The sequence below is a fragment of the Lissotriton helveticus genome, chromosome 3_1, assembly GCF_964261635.1.
Source record: "Lissotriton helveticus chromosome 3_1, aLisHel1.1, whole genome shotgun sequence".
NCBI classification, from domain to species: Eukaryota; Metazoa; Chordata; class Amphibia; order Caudata; family Salamandridae; genus Lissotriton; species Lissotriton helveticus.
The window spans coordinates 2,086,084,472-2,086,105,305 of NC_136061.1; the positions used below are offsets into that span (position 1 = coordinate 2,086,084,472).

A 20,834-nucleotide genomic window follows, 5' to 3' on the forward strand; every position below is an offset into this window, starting at 1 on the left:
AATATTTCTGTCTTCCTCACCTAAATTATGTAGTAAGATGGCTTTTTTCCTGAAGGCTGACATTTTTGTCTCTAGCCCAACATAACAGAATCTGGTGGTCAAAGTTAAAAAAGGGAGCAAAGAAAGGACAATAATATTTCCACAATTAGTCAGATATAGAAAACCAACCGGCGCCACCAATAAGGAAGAAGCCGGATTCCCATCAACTGCCAAGAGAGGCCAGAGTCATCATTTGGATATCCTACCAACACCTCCATTAATGATCACAAACAAGCAAGAGGTGTAAAAAGAAAGTTACAGAAGATGACCCATGTGGTCGCTAGATGCAACAGGTAGGATACGTATATGGTTCACTTATGGAACATATATGTGCAGTGCAAAGTGAGTGAAAATGTCGAAGGAATTTGTAAGAGAAAACTCTTTTTATTCCAACTTCTCTTATAATCCCATTAAAAACATGTGGAAATGGCTTTTAACTAATAGGCCACTTCTAAAGTGGTGGTCAACTAGTTTCAGCCTCTTGAGCAGATCGCCCAGGCTTTCTTCAGGACCTAAATATATACAGCTACTGCATAGTTATCATTTGAAATGGGTGTGTATACACTTATTCATATACAGAAGTACCTCAATACCAGTAGGGTGATCTTCACACCTGTAGAAAAAAGTGACACAAACACAGATGATAATAAAATTACATATTAATTTCTTCGCTCTCGCAAAGACACCATCTTAATCTTAAATTGGGTTCTCTTATCACAAAGCAGATACACTCACCTGCTTGGTATGAGGTCTAGGCCTCACACCACCTCGTAACTACTCAGGAATAGGAGACCCCACCCTGTATAAAAAACGAAGTCACTGATCACAGGGGGATCTATTCACTAATAATTGTAAGTATTTTATATAAAATAGTCTATACCAAGTGCAAATATACTTGTTGTATCTCCTTCAAAAGGACGCATGCCCTGACCAGCAACTCTTCTCACTACTGATAAAAATTGTAACATTTATGTATGGTGTCTTACATGTTTAGCATATAGACCTGTTCAAAATTAACTGACCTAGTAGACGGTTGGCCCATATCTTTATGGCTTTGTCTACATATATACATCCAGAATTACTTTGAAAAGTAATTTGCATGTTACTAGCAGCTAAAACACTATGTGCTAATTAAGTTAATACACTACGAATTCCTCTCTATTATGATATTATGTATAGGAGCGGTGAACCGCCTTACCTCTCCTTCGGTGCCTCGGGCTTTCCCTGAGGTGGGAGGTCCAGAGGCACCCGGAAAACGCCAATATATGCGTCCATCTAAGGCGACTCTACGAAAAACTACAAATTGACATCATCCGCATTGCAAATGTAGTTTAAGTTATGTGCGCATAGACAAGAACACATCTAGGTCAAACCGGTCAAAAACGTCCCAAAAATGTCCCAAAAATACATTGGAATCAGCCTGTGGAAACGCCTCAACAAATGGGGACACGCAACAAAACCAAATTGAGTCTGAACCAACAACTAGCAGGACCGAACCCGGACGGGAACTTATAGTGAATCTAAGTAGAAAGATTTTTACTATTGAAGAGGAAAGGATTTTGAATCGAGGCTCAGGCTTTGTCATTACATCAAATGGTGATGATTTTACGACCCAATGTGAATTAGGTTTTTTCCAAAGATTCCCCTAGACAACTTTTTCGAAGATAAGGTCCAACATGAACCTATGATTGACATGACTAACACAAGGTTGAAGAAACGATCCACCTTCAATCCCCCGATACAAAGTGTACCACCCCAAGTACTTACTTTTGAAAGAGCTGTACAAGAAGAGATCACTACTCTCTGTACAAATAAGAAAAAGAACTACTGTAATCTACTACACAAAGAACAGGCTGCCCTCAAAAACTCATAGATGATCAACAATCACGATCAAGCCTGCAGACAAGGACGGGGCAATCGTCGTTCTGGATACTGAGGCGTATCGAACAGAATGTATTCGACAACTTAACGATAGGAGATTTTATCGCCCTCTAAAAGAAGACCTGACAGAACAGTTTGGCAGAGCTATTATGGAAAGAGTAGAGGAGGCCATCAATGAAGGTTGGATAACCTTACAAGAATCGGCATTCCTACAGACAGCGCATGCGATGATGCCGTATTTTTATACTTTACTCAAAGTACATAAGCCACAAAAACCGCCACCGGGTAGGCCTTTTATATCAGGAATAGGTTCATTGTTGGAACCTTTGTCAACTTTTGTTGATTTTTTTCTTAAGACCAATAGTCCAACGGATGCCTACGTATCTTCAAGATACAAAGGACCTATTGCGTCTATTGCCTACAGTGGAATTTGACCCCGACCAGGACCTTCTGGTATCTTTCGATGTTGAATTCCTCTATACATCTATACCTCAGGATGCGACACTTGATACTATCTCTACCATCTTGCACGAGACAGATCTGAATGCAATCACTCCAGTACATTTTATCATGACGTTGGCACACTTGACCATGAAAGACAACTTTTTCAAGTTTGAAGAAACCATTTACCTCCAGGTCTCTGGGACTAGTATGGGAGCGTTTTCGCGCCGAGTCTGGTGTATCTCTACGTGCACAGCTTTGAACAACAACATGTACTTAACAGCGATAATCCATTCCATAAGTCTATTAGACTATGGAAACGATATATCACTGACATTCTAGTTGTGTGGCGTCGAGATTTGACATCGATAGCCTACTTTCACGGATGGTTGAATTCCAGGGAGGAATTTTTGAAGTTCACCCTAGAGGTGAATAAAGCAAGGATTTCTTTTCTTAATTTGTCCATCTATGTGACTGCAACAGGTTTGGAAAGTGAACTTTACAGGAAGCCGATGGCACGCAATTCGTTGCTGCGATACGACAGCCAGCATCTGAAATCATTGCATGACAACTTGCCATTTGGCCAATTTTTGCAGGTGAGGCGCAATAGCTTTACAAATGAAAATTATGACCAGCATGCAAAAAACTTGTCGGAACAATTACTGGAGAAAGAGTACCCGATGAAACTTGTCAGACAGTCATGCAAGCGGGCCTTCAATAACCCTAGGGATGTCCTGTTGGACAGAAGATCGAAAAGCCACCATTAGAGCGCCTGACTTTTGTGAATACTTTTAGTAAACTTTCCAATGACATTCAAAAATGTATTCAAAAGAACTGGCAGATTCTGAACTTGAGTAAAGATAAGATTCCAATGCCCCTCTTTTCATTTAAACTAGTCCAGAACCTCTGCGATAGACTAGTACACACCCGCCCCATACAACAAGGACCAAAGAAAATCGGAACTCTGTGGAACCTACCGGAATTACAAGGTCATTACCCCTGTGGAGCTTGTGCCATTTGCCCACAAACGCAACAATCAAAGACTTGGATATTGGGCTATCAAAGCAATGGCGACAAACCAGTTTCTCTAATTGTAACAGTGACCATCTAATCTATTTGTTTCAGTGTCCCTGCCAGAGCCGGTATGTGGGGATGACAACACGGAAGGTGAGATTGAGGATGTTGGAACACAAGAGCACCTTCCGGTGCAGAAAAACCAATACTAAGCTTACCAGACATTTTGCCGAAGCTAACCACCAGCCCAATGATTTTATGTGGACTGTACTAGAGAAACCATTTATACCACCACATGTCTCCGACAAAACTAAGTTTCTCATTTACAAAGAGCAAAAATGGGTGTTTAGATTGAGAAGCGACACCACTGGCCTTAATGACTCGATACCATGGGTATTGTTATGAGACTTTTGTATGCTACAACAGTAGGCTTGCCCATATGAGTATATGAGTAAATATAGGTCCTATGCAAAGGGGTCAACATGCACGTGCCTTCAAATCATCAGTCCTAGCTGGAATAAGTAGCTGTTCAGGAAAGTATATGATTAAAAGAAATTCTGACATTTGTAATCTTACGAACATCTTTATCTATGAACATCCAATTAGAGTCATCTTGGCAACACATTCAATCAACATATGCCATCATCGGCCTACATCATTTGGTTGTTCTTTTAACTTTACAAACAGTGACCTGTTTCCACCAATGCAGTCATAGAGTTTCCAATTTAAACAACATAAAATGTCCAGCGAGAGATACAGTTGCCTTAAGTTGGAAAATATGTTCTTGATTATATATTATATATTCAGTTTACATGTGACCCTTATTAGGTATAACATTGACAGATCATGTGGATCATACTACCAAAACTACATGTCATGATGCGCATGACGTAACTCGGTAGCCCTACTGTGAGTCAGAAGGTAGAAACGCACTTTATTGACAAAAGCGCTTCACATGTACAGCTCCGAATAATAGTACACTCCAATTTCAGAGACTATAGTTTTTTAAGACGCAGCAGTCTTCTTGCCCTAAACTTTGGGATCTTGGAAATAGATAATCCCAGCCTGACTGTTTCTGGGTTTAGATCTTCAGTAAACATCTCAAACTACAATACGGACGCTGTTGACGTCATTTTGTAGTTTAGTGTGTAGACGTTTTATATATACTGTCTACACATGCTGGTTCATAGCGGGCTGGAGGCACCGTTCGATCTTTTGGGCAAGTGAAGTTTGGGCCACATTTTTGGGACGTTCTTGACCAGTTTGACCTAGATGTTGTCTTGTCTACGCGCACATAACTTAAACTACATTTGTGATGCGGATGACGTTAATTTGTAGTTTTTCGTAGAGTTGCATTAGACGCACGCATATATTGGCGTTTTCTGGGTGCCTCGAGACCTCCCACGATCTTAGGGAAAGCCCGAGGCACCGACAGAGAGGTAAGGCAGTTCACCGCTCCTACATATAACATCATAATAGAGAGGAATTTGGAGTGTATTAACTTAATTAACACGTAGCGTTTTAGCTGCTAGTAACATGCAACCAAGATACTGTATTACAACAGCAGTACACGCTGGTCTGGTTTTCAATCTAATGGGTGACTAATTGGCTCTTTCACCTTTGTTCATTGTTTTCCAGAATCGAGTGCACATAATGTTGTGTGTCTCCCCAGTGTATTTGGGGAAACGCTCCATTTTCGCCAGAAAACATTTGAAATAACTAAAGCGTTTTTGCTCGTTGTGCAAAATAAGTAACTCTAAGTACATGTGATGGATTCACATTGACAGTAACAATAAGATTTTACGTTTGTGGGCAGTTCAGACATATCGGATTAAACAGGAGCAGGCTAGGCACAATATACACCAAACCCTAAGGGGAGATCTTTGCCTGAGACTTACTTTTCAAAGTGATCCTGGATGTATATCTGTAGACAAAACCTTAAAGATATGGGCCAACCATCTACTCGTCAGTTTGTTTTGAACAGGTCTAAATGCTAAACATGTAAGACACCATACATAAATGTTACAATTTTTATCAGTAGTGATAAGGGTTGCCGGTCAGGGCAGGCATCCTTTTGAAGGAGATACAACAAGTAGATTTGCACTTGGTATAGCCTATTTTATATTAAATACTTACATTTATTGGTGAATAGATCCCCTTGTGATCAGTGACTTCGTTTTTTACAGGGTGGGGTCTCCTATTCCTGAGTAGTTACCAGGTGAGGTGAGGCCTAGACCTCATACCAAGCAGGTGAGTGCCTCTGCTTTGTGATAAGAGAACCCAACTTAAGATTAAGATGGTGTCTTTAAGAAAGCGTAGAAATGAATATGTAATTTTATTATCATCTGTGTTTGTGTCACTTTTTTTACAGGTGTGAAGATCACCCTGCTGGTATTGAGGTACTTCTGTATTTGAATAAGTGTATACACACTCATTTCAAATGATAACTATGCAGTAGCTGTATATATTTAGGTCCTGAAGAAAGCCTGGGCGATCTGCTCAAGAGGCTGAAACTAGTTGACCACCACTTGAGATGTGGCCTATTTGTTAAAAGCAATTTCCACATGTTTTTAATGGGATTTTAAGAGAAGTTAGAATACAAAGAGTTTTCTCTTACAAATTTCTTTTACATTTTCACTCACCTTGCACTGCATATATATGTTCCATAAGTGAACCATATAAGTATCCTACCTGTTGCATCTAGCGACCACATGGGTCATCTTCTGTAACTTTCTTTTTACACCTCTTGCTTGTTTGCAATCATCAAGGGGGGTGTTGGTAGGATATCCAAATGATGACTCTGGCCTCTCTTGGCAGTTGATCGAAATCCAACTTCTTCCTTATTGGTGTCGCCGGTTGGTTTTCTATATATGACTAATTGTGGAAATATTGTTGTCTGTTTTTTTTGCTCCCTTTTTAACTTTGACCACCAGATTCTGTTATGTTGGCCTAGAATAGAATTGGGGATTGAATCTGTGGTTTTGTCTGTAAACTGTCCCTTGGACCCTCCTTTTCCCGATTGCCACTATATACGAATCAAATAGATTCCTCCATCTCTTCCAAGGAAGGCTTGATTCTCCTTTTTCAGATAAAAACGCTGGAGGTTGAGACATGCTGGTAGATGTGGCCATACTTCTCTTTCAAACCATTGTCTAAGATAACAATTTTCAGTTACAAAATTAAACTTCTCTCCGTGAATAAAATTTGCCGGAGAGTCACAAATACAATAGTTGTGAGGATCTTCAATCTCTTCCTCACAGTCCGAGTCGCGCTGTTTTGAACACGTAGAGTCAATTCTTTGTTTAACTTGTAACTCATGCTACCATGGTTAAATTGTGAGTGTAAACCCTAACCAAGATGGCGACCACGTTGCGTGACCTGACGCGTGCGTCAAATGTCAGTGTCAACGGAACGTTAGTAAGCGAATACAGGCACTTTGAGGCAGAATGGAGAGGACATTGAGCATGGAATATGGGAGGCTGGAAACACGGGAAGCACACCACGCGATGGCAGAAGTTCACAAGTAAGCTTATAACTGACACTTAATTTTGTTGCGCAGATCCGAATAAAAACAAAATCTGTAAAGTTCTCCTTTAATATGTGCTTCAGCGATGATTCCGGTGTCCAGGACATTGTGTCGTTTGAGTCCAATTACGTCCAAAGTCCAATCCTTTATCCACAATTCTTGGAAAAGAGATAAAAATGTGGTGGGTTCACAGGGGAATCGGTGGTTGCTAAGGCTTGTCCCCAATCAAGAGCTCCTCGTCACCAGTAATAAAAGCCAGAATCCAAGGGATATCCAAGTTAGGCTTTATTTAAATACAACCACAGACAGATACAGGTCTCAACAGCAGCGCATCCAAAGTCAGAATGCCATATGACACACCATGAGGTAATCAGATTTTATATTCTATAACTAACACATGCAAGTTGATTACAACAGAAACCATTTCTTCCACAAAGCGACTTCAAAACTGACGTTCAACCCCTGTACTCCTGCATTTGAATGCTGATGATGCCCTGCTCCATGGCTTCCCAGGCTCCACATTTGTTCCCCTTTAAGGCCTCCTACATGCTGCAGCTCATCTCATCCAGAAATAGAATCACATCACCCCTAACCTGATGGGACTCTTTTGACTCCCTTTGCTGGCCCACACCATCTTACAAACCAGCTGCATCATTTACAAAACCATCATGACCAGCACCCCAGCTTATCTTATAAAGAAGCTCACCGTCTGTAGTGGCTATCACGTCACTCACAGCCAGGACACCATCAGACCCAAGACTGAGAAGTGTAAAACCTAAAAAACAGGAAAGCCAGCCATATTCATCTATGCCCCCAGGATCTAAAGCAAAATTCCTGTACACATCTGGACCACCCATAGATGCTCCAATTTAAAAAAGAGTTGAAGACGCACCTCTTGAAAGCATACTTCATCACAGTGCGGCACACTATACTTCTGCGCCAAGGAATTCAGGTAAATCTCCTATCTCTGAATCACTGTATCCTTCCCTTCACCCTTTACAGAGTTGCACTGCCTTTTGACTAGGTTTGCACTTTTTAAATACCACATACATATACAAATTAGTAACAAATAAAACCATGCATTTTAACTTGTGTGAAAACAGTGTAAAAATTACCCAAACACCCGGATATTTCACAATGGGTGCAATTTTTTTCAAACTAGGCAAACAAAATTGTTGTTGACTGTATATAAAAATATATATGTTGCGCTTTAGCAACGTTGCCGTTTGATACACTCAATTGAGGAAATCAAGATTTGCTCATAAAAAAAGTAACCTGGTAACTTCGTAGTGAATGTGCTATTGACACCAGGCATGATTCCCTTGCACAGTTGACCCTCTCACTCTCTTTAGGTACAGTAATGATGGGGGACTGGTAAAGCTAAAGGCAAGATTGACACCTCTACAATGCAGTTACTTTTCATACCCGATGAACTCAAAAGGTTTATAAACTTGATGTATGACCCCACTAATAACTAGTTGAGGGAAATAAGATATATGAACGCGTGGGTTTTAGCTGCCAGTTGAACCTTCATTATTTGATTTCAATTTCGTGCATTTAAAAAAAAAAATAAGTATCCGATTGTTCAAGATGTGATATGATCTCGAGCCTTCTGTATTGAGTTCTAGCTTTCTATGAGCAATTCATATAGTTAACTCGATTTTTCAGTTAGATATTTTTTATTGAAACATATATTAAAAGCCCGTTTATATCGTTTTTTTCACAAGACTGAGTTAAATGCAACCGATATACTTTATTTGCACATGGTTTAATTTATTATGTATATTATTTTAGAACCAAACAAATAGTTCTACCGTTTTATGGACTTTCGTCATTTCTTTGCATCTATTACAAGAAAACATTGTAATGTCTCTCTTAAGATTGTTATAATTTAATAATTTAGCTACATTTTATTCTATTAATGCTGAGGATTCAGGTTTCTGCTACGGATTACTTTCGGTATACACACAAAGATTAATATAATATTTGTGTTCACATTATAATTTTGTGTTTTTTTTACATGCCGTGCGCTCGCCTATAACATGCATGTGTATTATCTTTGGGTATGCTGGAATTTTGTGAAGTAATCTACACTGGAAATCAAATCAGTGCTTTTAGAATTTTATAAATAAAATTATTTATTTACTCATAAGAAATATATTTGATAAAGAAAATGTTTCTGAAGCAGTTGGGATATATTTTTTTTTGGAAACTAACAGTGTGCAGCATTTTGAATAACTAGGTGATTAGCGAAAGGAAAGCATTTCAGCCACTAAGCATCATTTTTATTACAAATTCTAGCAATTTTGAAACATACCTGACTGTGGATAGTCGTTTTCAGAAAGGGATGGAGGAGTTCTTGTAACGCTTATTTATGTGCTTGCCGTTTCTGGCTTTAGTAAAGTAGAACGACCTGTTTTTCATATACATCATGCCTTACCCCCACTGTGTCGAGTCCAGTACATCGCAAGTACAGTTCCTATCACCAACGCTGCCCCAGGGACATTCCATCATTAAAGGTAACATAAATATATAACTTAAAAGTAAGAGTTAAATAAACAAGCATTAGAAATGCAATCGGGCTCGGATTTATTTGAGTTTGAGCTAATGGCATTGTAAATGGCAATGTATTGTTGCTATGTGTTATGGAGTGTGTTCATGTGGTGTGTACTGCCAGTGATTTCATTGTGAGTGTGAGAATATTGCACTGTTACTGCCTGTGTTGTCCTTCTTGTGAGTGTGAGAAGCTTGCACCTCTGCTGCCTGTGGTCTCCTTGTGAGTGTAAGAAGCTTGAACTGCTGCTGCCTGTGATGTCCTTCTTGTGAGTGTAAGAAGCTTGCACTGCTGCTGCCTGTAATGTCGTTGTTGTGAGTGGGAGAAGCTTGCACCTCTTCTGCCTGTGGTCTCCTTGTGAGTGTAAGAAGCTTGCACTGCTGCTGCCTGTGGTCTCCTTGTGAGTGTAACAAACTTGCACTGCTGCTGCCTGTGATGTCGTTCTTGTGAGTGTGAGAAGCTTGTTGCATTGTGCATCTCTGTGCTGTGCCTGTTCTTTATAAGGGACTCTTGCTCTGTTGCTGCTACTGCCTTGGCACAGTACCTGCTGTGAGGGAATTTTGCACCGCTGCTGCTTGTGATGTCCTTCTTGTGAGTGGGAGAAGCTTGCACCTCAGCTGCCTGTGGTATCCTTGTGAGTGTAACAAGCTTGCACAGCTGCTGCCTGTGATGTCCTTCGTGTTAGTGTGCACTGTCATCGGTAGCATGTAGAAATGCACTATTACGCTAGCCTGTAGATATGCTCTGTCAATGCTAGCCTGTAAATATGCACTGTCATCGCTAGCCTGTAGATATGCATTGGCTTCAGTAGCTTGTAGTTATGCACTGTCATAGCTAGCCTGTAGATATCCTCTGTCATCGGTAGCTTGTAGATATGCACTGTCATCGCTAGCCTGTAGATATGCATTGGCTTCACAAGCCTGTAGATATGCACTGTCATCGCTAGCCTGTAGATATGCTCTGTCATGCTAGCCTGTAGATATGCATTGTCATCGCTAGCCTGTAGATTTGCATTGGCTTCACTAGCGTGTAGATATGCATTGTCATCGCTGTCATTGCTAGCTTGTGGATATGCACTGTCATTGCTATCCTGTAGATATGCACTGTCATCGCTAGCCTGTGGATATTCTCTGTCATGCTAGCCTCTAGATATGCACTGTCATTGCTAGCCTGTAGATTTTTATTGGCTTCACTAGTCTGTAGATATGCACAGTCATCGCTAGCTTGTAGATATGCTCTGTCATGGCTAGCCTGTAGATATGCGCTGTCATTGCTATCCTGTAGATATGCGCTGTCGTTGCTAGACTGTAGATATGCATTATCACACTAGCTTGTAGATATGCACTGTCATTGCTAGCCTGTGGATATGCTCTGTCATCGCTAGCATGTAGAAATGCACTGTCATCGCTAACATGTAGATATGCACTGTCATTGCTATCCTGTAGATATGCACTGTCATCGCTAGCTTGTACATATGCTGTCATCGCTAGCCTGTAGATATGCATTGGCTTCACTAGCTTGTAGATATGCGCCGTCATCGCTACCTTGTAGATATGCACTGTCATCGCTAGCCTGTAGATATGCATTGGCTTCACTAGCCTGTAGTTATGCACTCTCATCGCTAGCTTGTAGATATGCTCTGTCATCGCTAGCTTGTAGATATGCACTGTCATCGCTAGCCTGTAGAGATGCAGTGGCTTAAAAAGCCTGTAGATATGCACTGTCATCGCTAGCTTGTAGATAGATATGCATTGTCATTGCAAGACTGTAGTTATGCAATTTCATTGCTAGCCTGTAGATATGCACTGTCATCGCTAGCCTGTAGATATTCTCTGTCATGCTAGCCTCTAGATATGCACTGTCATTGCTAGCCTGTAGATTTTTATTGGCTTCACTAGTCTGTAGATATGCACTGTCATCGCTAGCTTGTAGATATGCTCTGTCATGGCTAGCCTGTAGATATGCGCTGTCATTGCTATCCTGTAGATATGCGCTGTCGTTGCTAGACTGTAGATATGCATTATCACACTAGCTTGTAGATATGCACTGTCATCGCTAGCCTGTGGATATGCTCTGTCATCGCTAGCATGTAGAAATGCACTGTCATCGCTAACGTGTAGATATGCACTGTCATTGCTATCCTGTAGATATGCACTGTCATCGCTAGCTTGTACAAATGCTGTCATCGCTAGCCTGTAGATATGCATTGGCTTCACTAGCCTGTAGATATGCGCCGTCATCGCTAGCTTGTAGATATGCACTGTCATCGCTAGCCTGTAGATATGCATTGGCTTCACTAGCCTGTAGTTATGCACTCTCATCGCTAGCTTGTAGATATGCTCTGTCATCGCTAGCCTGTAGATATGCACTGTCATCGCTAGCCTGTAGAGATGCAGTGGCTTAAAAAGCCTGTAGATATGCACTGTCATCGCTAGCTTGTAGATAGATATGCATTGTCATTGCAAAACTGTAGTTATGCAATTTCATCGCTAGCCTGTAGATATGCACTTTCATCGCTAGCCTGTAGATATGCTCTGAGCTAGCATTTAGATATGCAGTGATCGCTAGCCTGTAGCTATGCATTGGCTTCACTAGCCTGTAGATATCCACTGTCATTGCTGTCATTATTTCACATTTTACACTGATTTGGAAATGGATTTCCATTTTTTTTAAATCACCGGGTGGTGACCTTCGTGTTTGGATGTGTAAAGCTTCTGGGAGTGTGAGAAGCTTGCACATCTGCTGCCTGTGGTTTCTTTGTGAATGTGAGAAGCTTGCACTGCTGCTTCCAGTGGTCTTCTTGTGGCGCTGCAGTCGCGTGTGGCAAGTTGTCAGTGCAGCCTGATAGCTTCACTTCACCGGGTGTGCAGACTGCACGAATATTGGCTGTTTTGCCAGAACACACTGAAGTGCCTCCTTTGATGTCCCGCGCTCCTCGTATAGCTCAGTGGCAGCGTGCGCCTGCTGCACTCGCGTGTGGCAAGTTGTAAGTGCAGCCTGATATCTTCACTTCACCCAATTTGAATAAAAGAGGGGACTGTCTCAGCATTTTATCCTTTTTATGTGGATAAAAGAAAAATTATTTTTTTATTGCGAAAATATCTGTTAAACTGTAACATATTGAAAGGAGGAGAAAACAGCAACACTGAGCTAATGCAATGGGGCTGCACTACTGCACCCTGTAATGTCGTTCTTGTGAGTGTAAGAAGCTTGCACAGCTGCTGCCTAAGATGTCAACTGCCTGTAGTCTCCTACTGGATGTGCGAATTTTGCACTACTGCTGCCTGATCTATTCTGCAGTGCACTGCCTTGCACCACTGCTGCTTGTGATGTCTTTCTTGGGAGTGTGAGAAGCTTGCACATCTGCTGCCTGTGATTTCTTTGTGAATGTGAGAAGCTTGCACTGCTGCTTCCAGTGGTCTTCTTGTGGCAAGAAGTCGCGTGTGGCAAGTTGTCAGTGCAGCCTGATAGCTTCACTTCGCCGGGTGTGCAGACTGCACGAATATTGGCTGTTTTGCCAGAACACACTGAAGTGCCTCCTTTAATGTCCCACGCTCCTCGTATAGCTCAGTGGCAGCGTGCGCCTGCTGCACTCGCGTGTGGCAAGTTGTAAGTGCAGCCTGATATCTTCACTTCACCCAATTTGAATAAAAGAGGGGACTGTCTCAGCATTTTATCCTTTTTATGTGGATAAAAGAAAAATATTTTTTTTATTGCGAAAATATCTGTTTAACTGTAACATATTGAAAGGAGGAGAAAACAGCAACACTGAGCTAATGCAATGGGGCTGCACTACTGCACACTGTAATGTCGTTCTTGTGAGTGTAAGAAGCTTGCACAGTTGCTGCCTAAGATGTCAACTGCCTGTAGTCTCCTAGTGGATGTGCGAATTTTGCACTACTGCTGCACCACAGCACCGTGTGAGGAGCAGGCAGGAGACAGACACAGTGTCACGAGAGCTACAGCACCGTGTGAGGAGCCAGTAGGAGGCAGACACAGAGTCACAGCACCGTGTGAGGAGCCAGTAGGAGACAGACAGTGTCACGAGAGCTACAGCACCGTGTGAGGAGCAGGCAGGAGATAGACACCGTGTCACGATAGCCACAGCACCGTGTGAGGAGCCGGCAGGAAACACACACAGTGTCAGGAGAGCCACAGCACCGTGTGAGGAGGAGCCGACAGGAGACAGACACAGTGTCACAAGAGCCGGCACTCACACACCAGCTGCAGTTTCAGGCGTCCGATCATACTCCATACAGTCCACCACTATTATATTTATATATGTACAAAATTCTCTTTTCTACATATTTCAACTTCACTAGACTAGAATAGGCACTAGATCCTTCCAGATGCCGGGGCTGGGCACTAATCCCACAACAAGCAGCGTCCAGAAACTGCTGACTCCGGAGCTGCCAGATGTTAAGCATGCACCCAACTGCAGCAAGTGGCCTGACTCCAAACTCTCCCCCATTACCTTGGTCGCCGCACATGGGGACTTCAGGCCAGTGTTGCCAGATTTTTAGACCCGTCCCAAGCCCAAAGCCGCTCAAACGGAAGACCAAAACAAGCCCAATCAGACCAGTTCCAGCCCAAAAACCAGCCCAAATATCATCCCTAGATTGGAGATCCCAGTTTTCTGAGAGGGTCGACTAAAGACAGAGGGAGCACGTGTTTATGTGTTTTATGGCAGTACGAGTTAGCAGCTGTTACAAGAAAGCAATTAAATTAACATGCAAGATATTGGGTTTAAAAATTGCAGTTAATTTAGTCCCTTGGTTCCTCATTGTCTGTATTTCTGTGTCATTTAAGTCATTCTGTGTGCCTGGCTGATGTAAAATTGTAGTCCCTTTTATATGTTTGTAAAACGTCCTTGTCTTTTAGTTTTCAAAATCTGGTCACACATTGTACAAGGGTCTTATATGCCAGTGCGTGGCTTTAGATGCCCAGGTACAGCCTCACATACACAGCATAGCCTCACGTGCCCGTGTATAGCTTTACATCCCGAAATGTAGCCTCATGTGTACAAATACAGCCTCACATGTACAGTGCAGCCTCCAATGGCAGGAAGCACCCGTGTGGTCCCCTGTACAGTTTCCAAATAATGTTTGAAAAGAGAGATAAGTGGGTGAGAGAGGAGAGTGCCCGTGGAAGAGTGTCGGTGTGAGACAAAGAGGCAAAGAACAAGAAAGGGAAGTGTGAGGGAAAGACTGAGATGAGCAGAGATATGAATAAAAGGTAAAAATAAAGGTAGGAAGGACTAAGCAAAAGTCAGTAGACGGGAAAGAGAAGAGGTAAGAACAGAAAGAGGGAGAAACGAAAGAGGAAGCAGTCCGAAGAGAGTATATGACAGAACTGGGAAAAGGGAGACAGGGAGAGTGATATCAAGAAGGGGAGACAGGCCAGTCAGAGGCAAGACGAGCCGAGGCAAAGAAAGAAAAATAATTGCAGGACAATAATAGAAAAGACAGGATCGGAATAAAGTATTTTAAACGGAGAAAGAACAAGAGAAGTTAAAATAATAAAATGAAGGTAAAGGAAAACAAAAAACACTAGATGAATTATAGGTCATAAATACATCCCTGAACAACATCAAAATGCAGCCTCGGGTGAGTAGTTGCACTTTCAAAGAAACCGGATTGATTATTTGCAGATGGGGAAAATGCAGAGTAGCTCATAGAAATGTAACAGCGCTATTGCACCTTCCTTACGGTTAGAGCGGTCGACCTCGAAACTGGAGAACAGGGTTCGAGTCTCGGCAATGACGCTAAAACATCCTGTGATTCTGGGCAAATCACTTAATCTCCCCGTGCCTAACAAACATGAATGTGTCCTTCTGTAACGAAACTGGTGCTCATGTAAAGCGCTCTGATACCTGATTTCTCGGGTCTAGTTTGCGCTAAATAAAACAAAAAAATGTATTTACCAAGTAGTGCATATGCGCACCCATGGTGACCGCTGAGCCACATTTTGACTTGGCAGAGATCCCTATGCCACACGGGGGGCGGACAAAAGTTTCAAAATCTGTTTTCGGCTACTTGGCATTGTGAAGTGCGATAAGCCACATATTCCAGAGGGGAAATACGCGCTATCACATACTCCCGGATGTCAGCGGAGGATGGGTTTAGGCCACAGACTGCGGTCAAGTGCAGCGATAACCCCACCAGGTTACTTTCTTAACATAAAGGCAGACTGCTGATACAGGGCCTCACCTACCTACTGCAAACAGTTCAGGCACAAAAGGCCCTTGTGAAGAACTAGTGTAGACTGAAACATGTCAACATTCATAAAGAAAAAAAACCAACTTAAATAAGCAACACCACCAAGCTCTTAATGGCACATCTGCAAGACAACGGCATGCATTTAAAAAGACTTGGTACAAGTAGCAAAAGACATATCTTTGCACATTTACGAATAGGTAGTTGGACAGGTGGGAAAGATTTACGAAGACATGTAAAAGTATGTAAAAAAATACTCCCGCAAAAATATTACCCCTCATTGAGATAGAGTATTTTATTTATCAGCCCCTAAGTGAAGGCACTTTTACCAGGTGCCCCACTGACTGGTGACAAGTTAACTACAGACCTAAATGTATAATCAGGGAAACTATAATTATGCAAAAGGTCAAGATCAAATTATTTTGCGGGTGTACCTGGGTTCCCAGCTATAGCACTTGACTGATTGTGTGATTTTGGGCAAATAGCCTAATCCCCCGTGCCTCTTTATATGTGAATGGCAGATTGCTAAGTGTGATCGTGACTAATCCCCCAAACTCCTTGATGATGCAAAATCCTCCATGGTTTACCTGCTAAGCTGTTTTACATGCACACCATCACATACATCCCAAAACACTGAAACTCTATTGTGCTTAAGAAAAAGTGTGATTCATGCATATCTATTAATGGTGATTCATCGACCTTGGGAGGATAAAGTGTTCATTCGGCCCCACTGTTCTATTCTAACAAGCAGGTTACATAGAAATCATTGCAACAGGCACTGGACGCACTGGGCTATCTTCAGTGATGTGCAAAAACAAAGAGGCTCGCAGCAGGGAATTCCCTCGTGGGAGCAGATGAGAGATAGCAATTACATCCTGCAGAAAAGAAACAAAGCTTCCCGCCCGCCAGTATATATGGCCCTTGAGGTGTTACTTGTGGGCACGTACTGCAGGGCAGACACACCTAAAATTAGGAAAGGGGTGTGGCAGGGCATTGAGAGGGCAACCATGGGCTGCAGCGCGGCGGCGCCGCACAAATCCTTGAAACCGCCGCACACAGGTTGGATTCGAGCCCAAATTTCGGCATCCCGCCCAGCACGATTTTTTCTCGCGCAATTGGGCAAAATGAAGCCCAACTGTGCGAGTAATAGCCCAATATGGCAACACTGCTTCAGGCTCATCTTGCTGCTGGAGCAGCTCATGTTCAGGCTCCAGTGCCCTCTGCTTGACCCCCAGGGCGCACAGGTGGCAGCAGCGCCGGGGCCCGGGCTGGCTCTGGCCACATTCACACGAGCGCCTCTGGGAGCCCCATCTCATGCTGTCCGCGCTGGCGCTGCAGGTTACCGTTCTCCTTGTAGGGCAAGCCCTCCCCTCCCTGCCTCCCTCCCTCAATGCAGAGGCAGGCACTGCAGCTCCTGCTGCTGCTGGCACAGGCAGCCAGTGATTACTTAAAGCCAAAGCCCCTTGCTAACAAGCGCCGCGGCAGGCATTAGCTGATCGATGGCCACTTACTCAAATATCATCTCCACGCCGCGCATAGCCGGCCGCCGAGTTTAGACCAGAGCCTTCGCGCCTGTGCGATCCACATAACATACATTCGTAATATTTTCTGTGAAGAAACAGCTACAAGTTCTAACGAACACAGCCCCAGTGTGTTCAAGAAGAAGAAGCAGGAAGCTGCGCGCTGAGCGCTGCAGAATTGTGAACGCGCCCGGCCATCTGGATTCACTAACGGAGGCACCCTGACAGCTCCTAATTATAATTTATGTACTTCTTTGCGCGAGCACGCACGAAATATGCCCAAAATGGCGGAACAAAACTACATTTACCCTATCACTTCAAGCCTATTAAAACGAAAACACAAGGAAGACGAATCACTGACCAGATGACAGAAAACGCTAAGGAATGTCTGGAATTTCTCTCTCCAAGGCCCTCTTCTTCTTTTTTTTCTCCTTTAACATTAGTTCTCAAACTCCTCCCAGTTTCACTGGGATGGAGTCCGAGCCCTAAAAAGTAAGGGTACCTAGAATACATTTTTTTAAAAGTGACAAGCAGTAGGTGCCACTCAATATATATTCTTGAAATACATCATCTTCAAAATAGGAAAATTCACTTGGGGGCCCCTTGCACCATCGGAACGTCAATTTTTGTGACGTTCTGTGGTGCTGAAACCTGCGTGATATTTATCAGGCAGCACTAAGCCACTTTTTTTGGCTTAATGCTGCCTGATAAATATCAGTCGCTTTACCGCAGTGTTCTGCGTTAAAGGGGCGTGCAATGGGTGTTGCTGGGGGTGTTCCCAGCAACATCCATGGCCTTTTGACACTTGCCCCAGATTTACGAGAAATCGTAAATCTTTGGCAGTGCCAAAAGCTTACGACTTCCCAGGGGAGGCGTAAGGGAGGCGCAACGGGGAGAATTCTCTTTATTTCTCCTTGTTTTTCCTTTTTCTACGTGTGCTGCATTCTGCAGCGCATATAGAAAGAGGAAAAGCCTTCTGTGATAATTTTTGTACGGAAAGGTTTCCCTTCCTGTGCAAAAATAATCATTCCCGCAACGCAGGCACCCTTACACCATGGTGCAAAGGTGCCTGTGTTGGCGCAGGCAGCCCATTGTGCGCATGCGCAGGGCAAAAGGACAGGAATGCACCATATCTTATAGATACTGCGCATTCCTGCCCTTTGGTTTTGCCGTGGGGAAGCGCAGCAGGAAGGCCTGCTGCGCTTCCCTATGGCAAACCCTCATAAATTAGACCCCTGGTTTCTTACCTGGTTTCATTTCCTTCCATATATTCGCTCCTGTAGAACCCGGCCAGGTCATCCGCCAGCTCTCCCGTGAACTCAGTGTACATTGAATAGTCTTTCCCATTCTCCAGATTGGCGTTCAGCTCCACCACCAAGTACTGAGTTAGTGTCTCAGGCCAGGTTCTTCTTATGGATGGAGGATGCGAGCCATCAACGGAGCTCAGAGATACGTGGAAGGAGCTCTGCATGGTGTAGTTCAGCTTGTTGCTGTGGATCAGGATAACGTTAGTTGCATTTGTACATCTGAAATATACAGAGCTTTTGCCTTTAAAGATGTAAAGACCACGGGAGTCTTTCTCAAGGTAAGGCTGTAGCTCCACGTCATAGTGATGTGGGATCAGGCTTTTCAGTAGTCTATATCTGTTCCACGGATGGCTGGGTGGTGGCGTGGAGGCAGCCGGTGTGGTGGGTCTGGAGGTAGTTGTGGGTCCTGCCTCGGCTGTGGGTACCAAAGTGCTACTGTCAGGAAGGATGGAGTTACCATTCTTGGTCTTCTCCTGGGAGTACACCACTGATAGTGCTATGATTGTGGCAACAGCCGCTACTGAGAGCAAGACGCTGACGACCATTAGCAGGGGACTGACAAGGAAGCCTTTTGCCATGTTCGCAATCCAGTAGGAGGTCTGTGTATCTGAAAGACAGCCGAAAGGCAAGTGTAGAGTTCTATGTGTGCCTTTTATAATTCCACAAGACGTGGAGGAGGAACACATTGTAAAACTATTAGCTAGTAAGTTATTAATTGGTGTTTATCAGGGTCAGGGTTTTATTGCTCAAATCACTTTTAATCTGTAGCCGTTTCTAAAAAGACTTTAGCATGGACGTCCTCAGATTGTCTAGCTCACAGTTTTCCAGGAAAGATAAAATCAAAGGAATCATGTTGTAATTACAACTACAATGAATATCAGATCAATTAGCACTTCTAAATGTTATGTGATGGAGCAATCTATCTACCAGAGAACCCGGTGAAACATTCTATAAATCTCGTTTTCTTAACTGTTATGGTGATGTTATCTAACCTGTTCAATTTAGCTATTGATTTGTCATTTCAGTTACAGACTAATCATTTACATGCGTTTTGTACTTTCTCACCGACTCTGTACTTTCTCACTGACTCTTGATCTTTCGCCGGCCGAGTGCTGAGAAATAATTTGACATGCTGTTTGAGCTGTTTTGCTAGTCTGGAACGATTGCTGTTCGAATTTCTTCCTGGCTGATGTCTGTGTGGTACGAGAGGGAGAAATGGGCGAGTGAAGAAAAACCTCAGGGCACTGAAATTGGGAGACACTAGTCCTATGAGAGAAAACGTGAGCCTTTAATGTTTAAACAAGATAGTCAGGACTGAATAGAGTCTTCATATTCAGCAAATCTACATTGCTGTATTTCCCAGGTCCATGGCACATCTCGCTAAGGCTGTGATTACAAGTCATGCGTTATTGCCAAAACCGCATGTCTTGGTAAATGCTGCATGTCCACCCATCTAGTCAATTGTAGGTCGGAAACTGCTAGTGGCACGGCATTGCAAGTTTATCGATAAAAATTATTTATTGCAAGTGATAGTCACTGTATGCAAAATTCAAGCACGGCGTTAACATTATCGCCGCTTTAGAGGCAGAAAACTTCAGCTAAACCTGCGATAATGGGCTTGATAATACGCCGTAGAGAATTCCCATAGAAGCTCATGTTCACACCAGAACATGGGCTTCTATGGGAATTCACAAGGGCATATTATCAAGCCCATTATCGAAGCTTTAGCAGCAGTTTTCTGCCGCTAAAGCAGCGATAATGTTAGCGCTATTTCTTAATAATATGCCCTGCAGGTTCAAGTTTGATGCTTTACTGAATAGTAGCAGCATATAGCCCTGAAACAATCCCTCTACCTAAAAGAAGGTGGGACATCAGGTCACCTCGGTTTCCTAGAATGCAACTGCAAAATAAGTTCAAGCATTTTCTCCCTGTTGTTTATTGACAGGTTTTAGCTGTGGATATGTGCTTAGAATACCTCGCAGGGGTGTGGGCTTTGTCACATCCAGTAATTGTTGGTGTTAGACCTAGCCCTCTCTGCAGGTTCATCATGAACATTTTGCTTTTACCCTCCACTTATTTGCTAAATTCGTTTTTGCTGGCCTAGGACTCTGCTCATTACCACTGCTAACCAGTGCTAAAGTGCTTGTGTTCTCTCCTTAAAACATAGTAGAATTGGCTTACAACTAATTGACCTATTAAATTTACTTTTAAGTCCCTAAAAAAGTGGTACTACATGTACTAGGGCCCGTAAATTAAATGCTACTAATGGCCCACAGCACTGTTTGTGCCAATCACTTAGGTAGCCCTGTAAACATGACTCAGACATATCATTGCATC

At 42.9% G+C, this 20,834-nt stretch overlaps 1 protein-coding gene across 1 annotated transcript in view; it reads right to left on the reverse strand.

Annotated features, from left to right (window-relative positions):
• Positions 1 to 19,425, reverse strand: part of LOC144824120 (aminopeptidase N-like) — a 241,364-nt gene extending 221,939 nt beyond the window's left edge. The window contains exon 1 of the mRNA XM_078683232.1: positions 18,438 to 19,425. Within this exon, the coding sequence (XP_078539358.1) occupies positions 18,438 to 19,183 (746 nt within the window). The 5' untranslated portion in view covers positions 19,184 to 19,425. The remainder of the gene's footprint in view (positions 1 to 18,437) is intronic.
• Between the last annotated feature and the right edge of the window lie 1,409 nt (positions 19,426 to 20,834).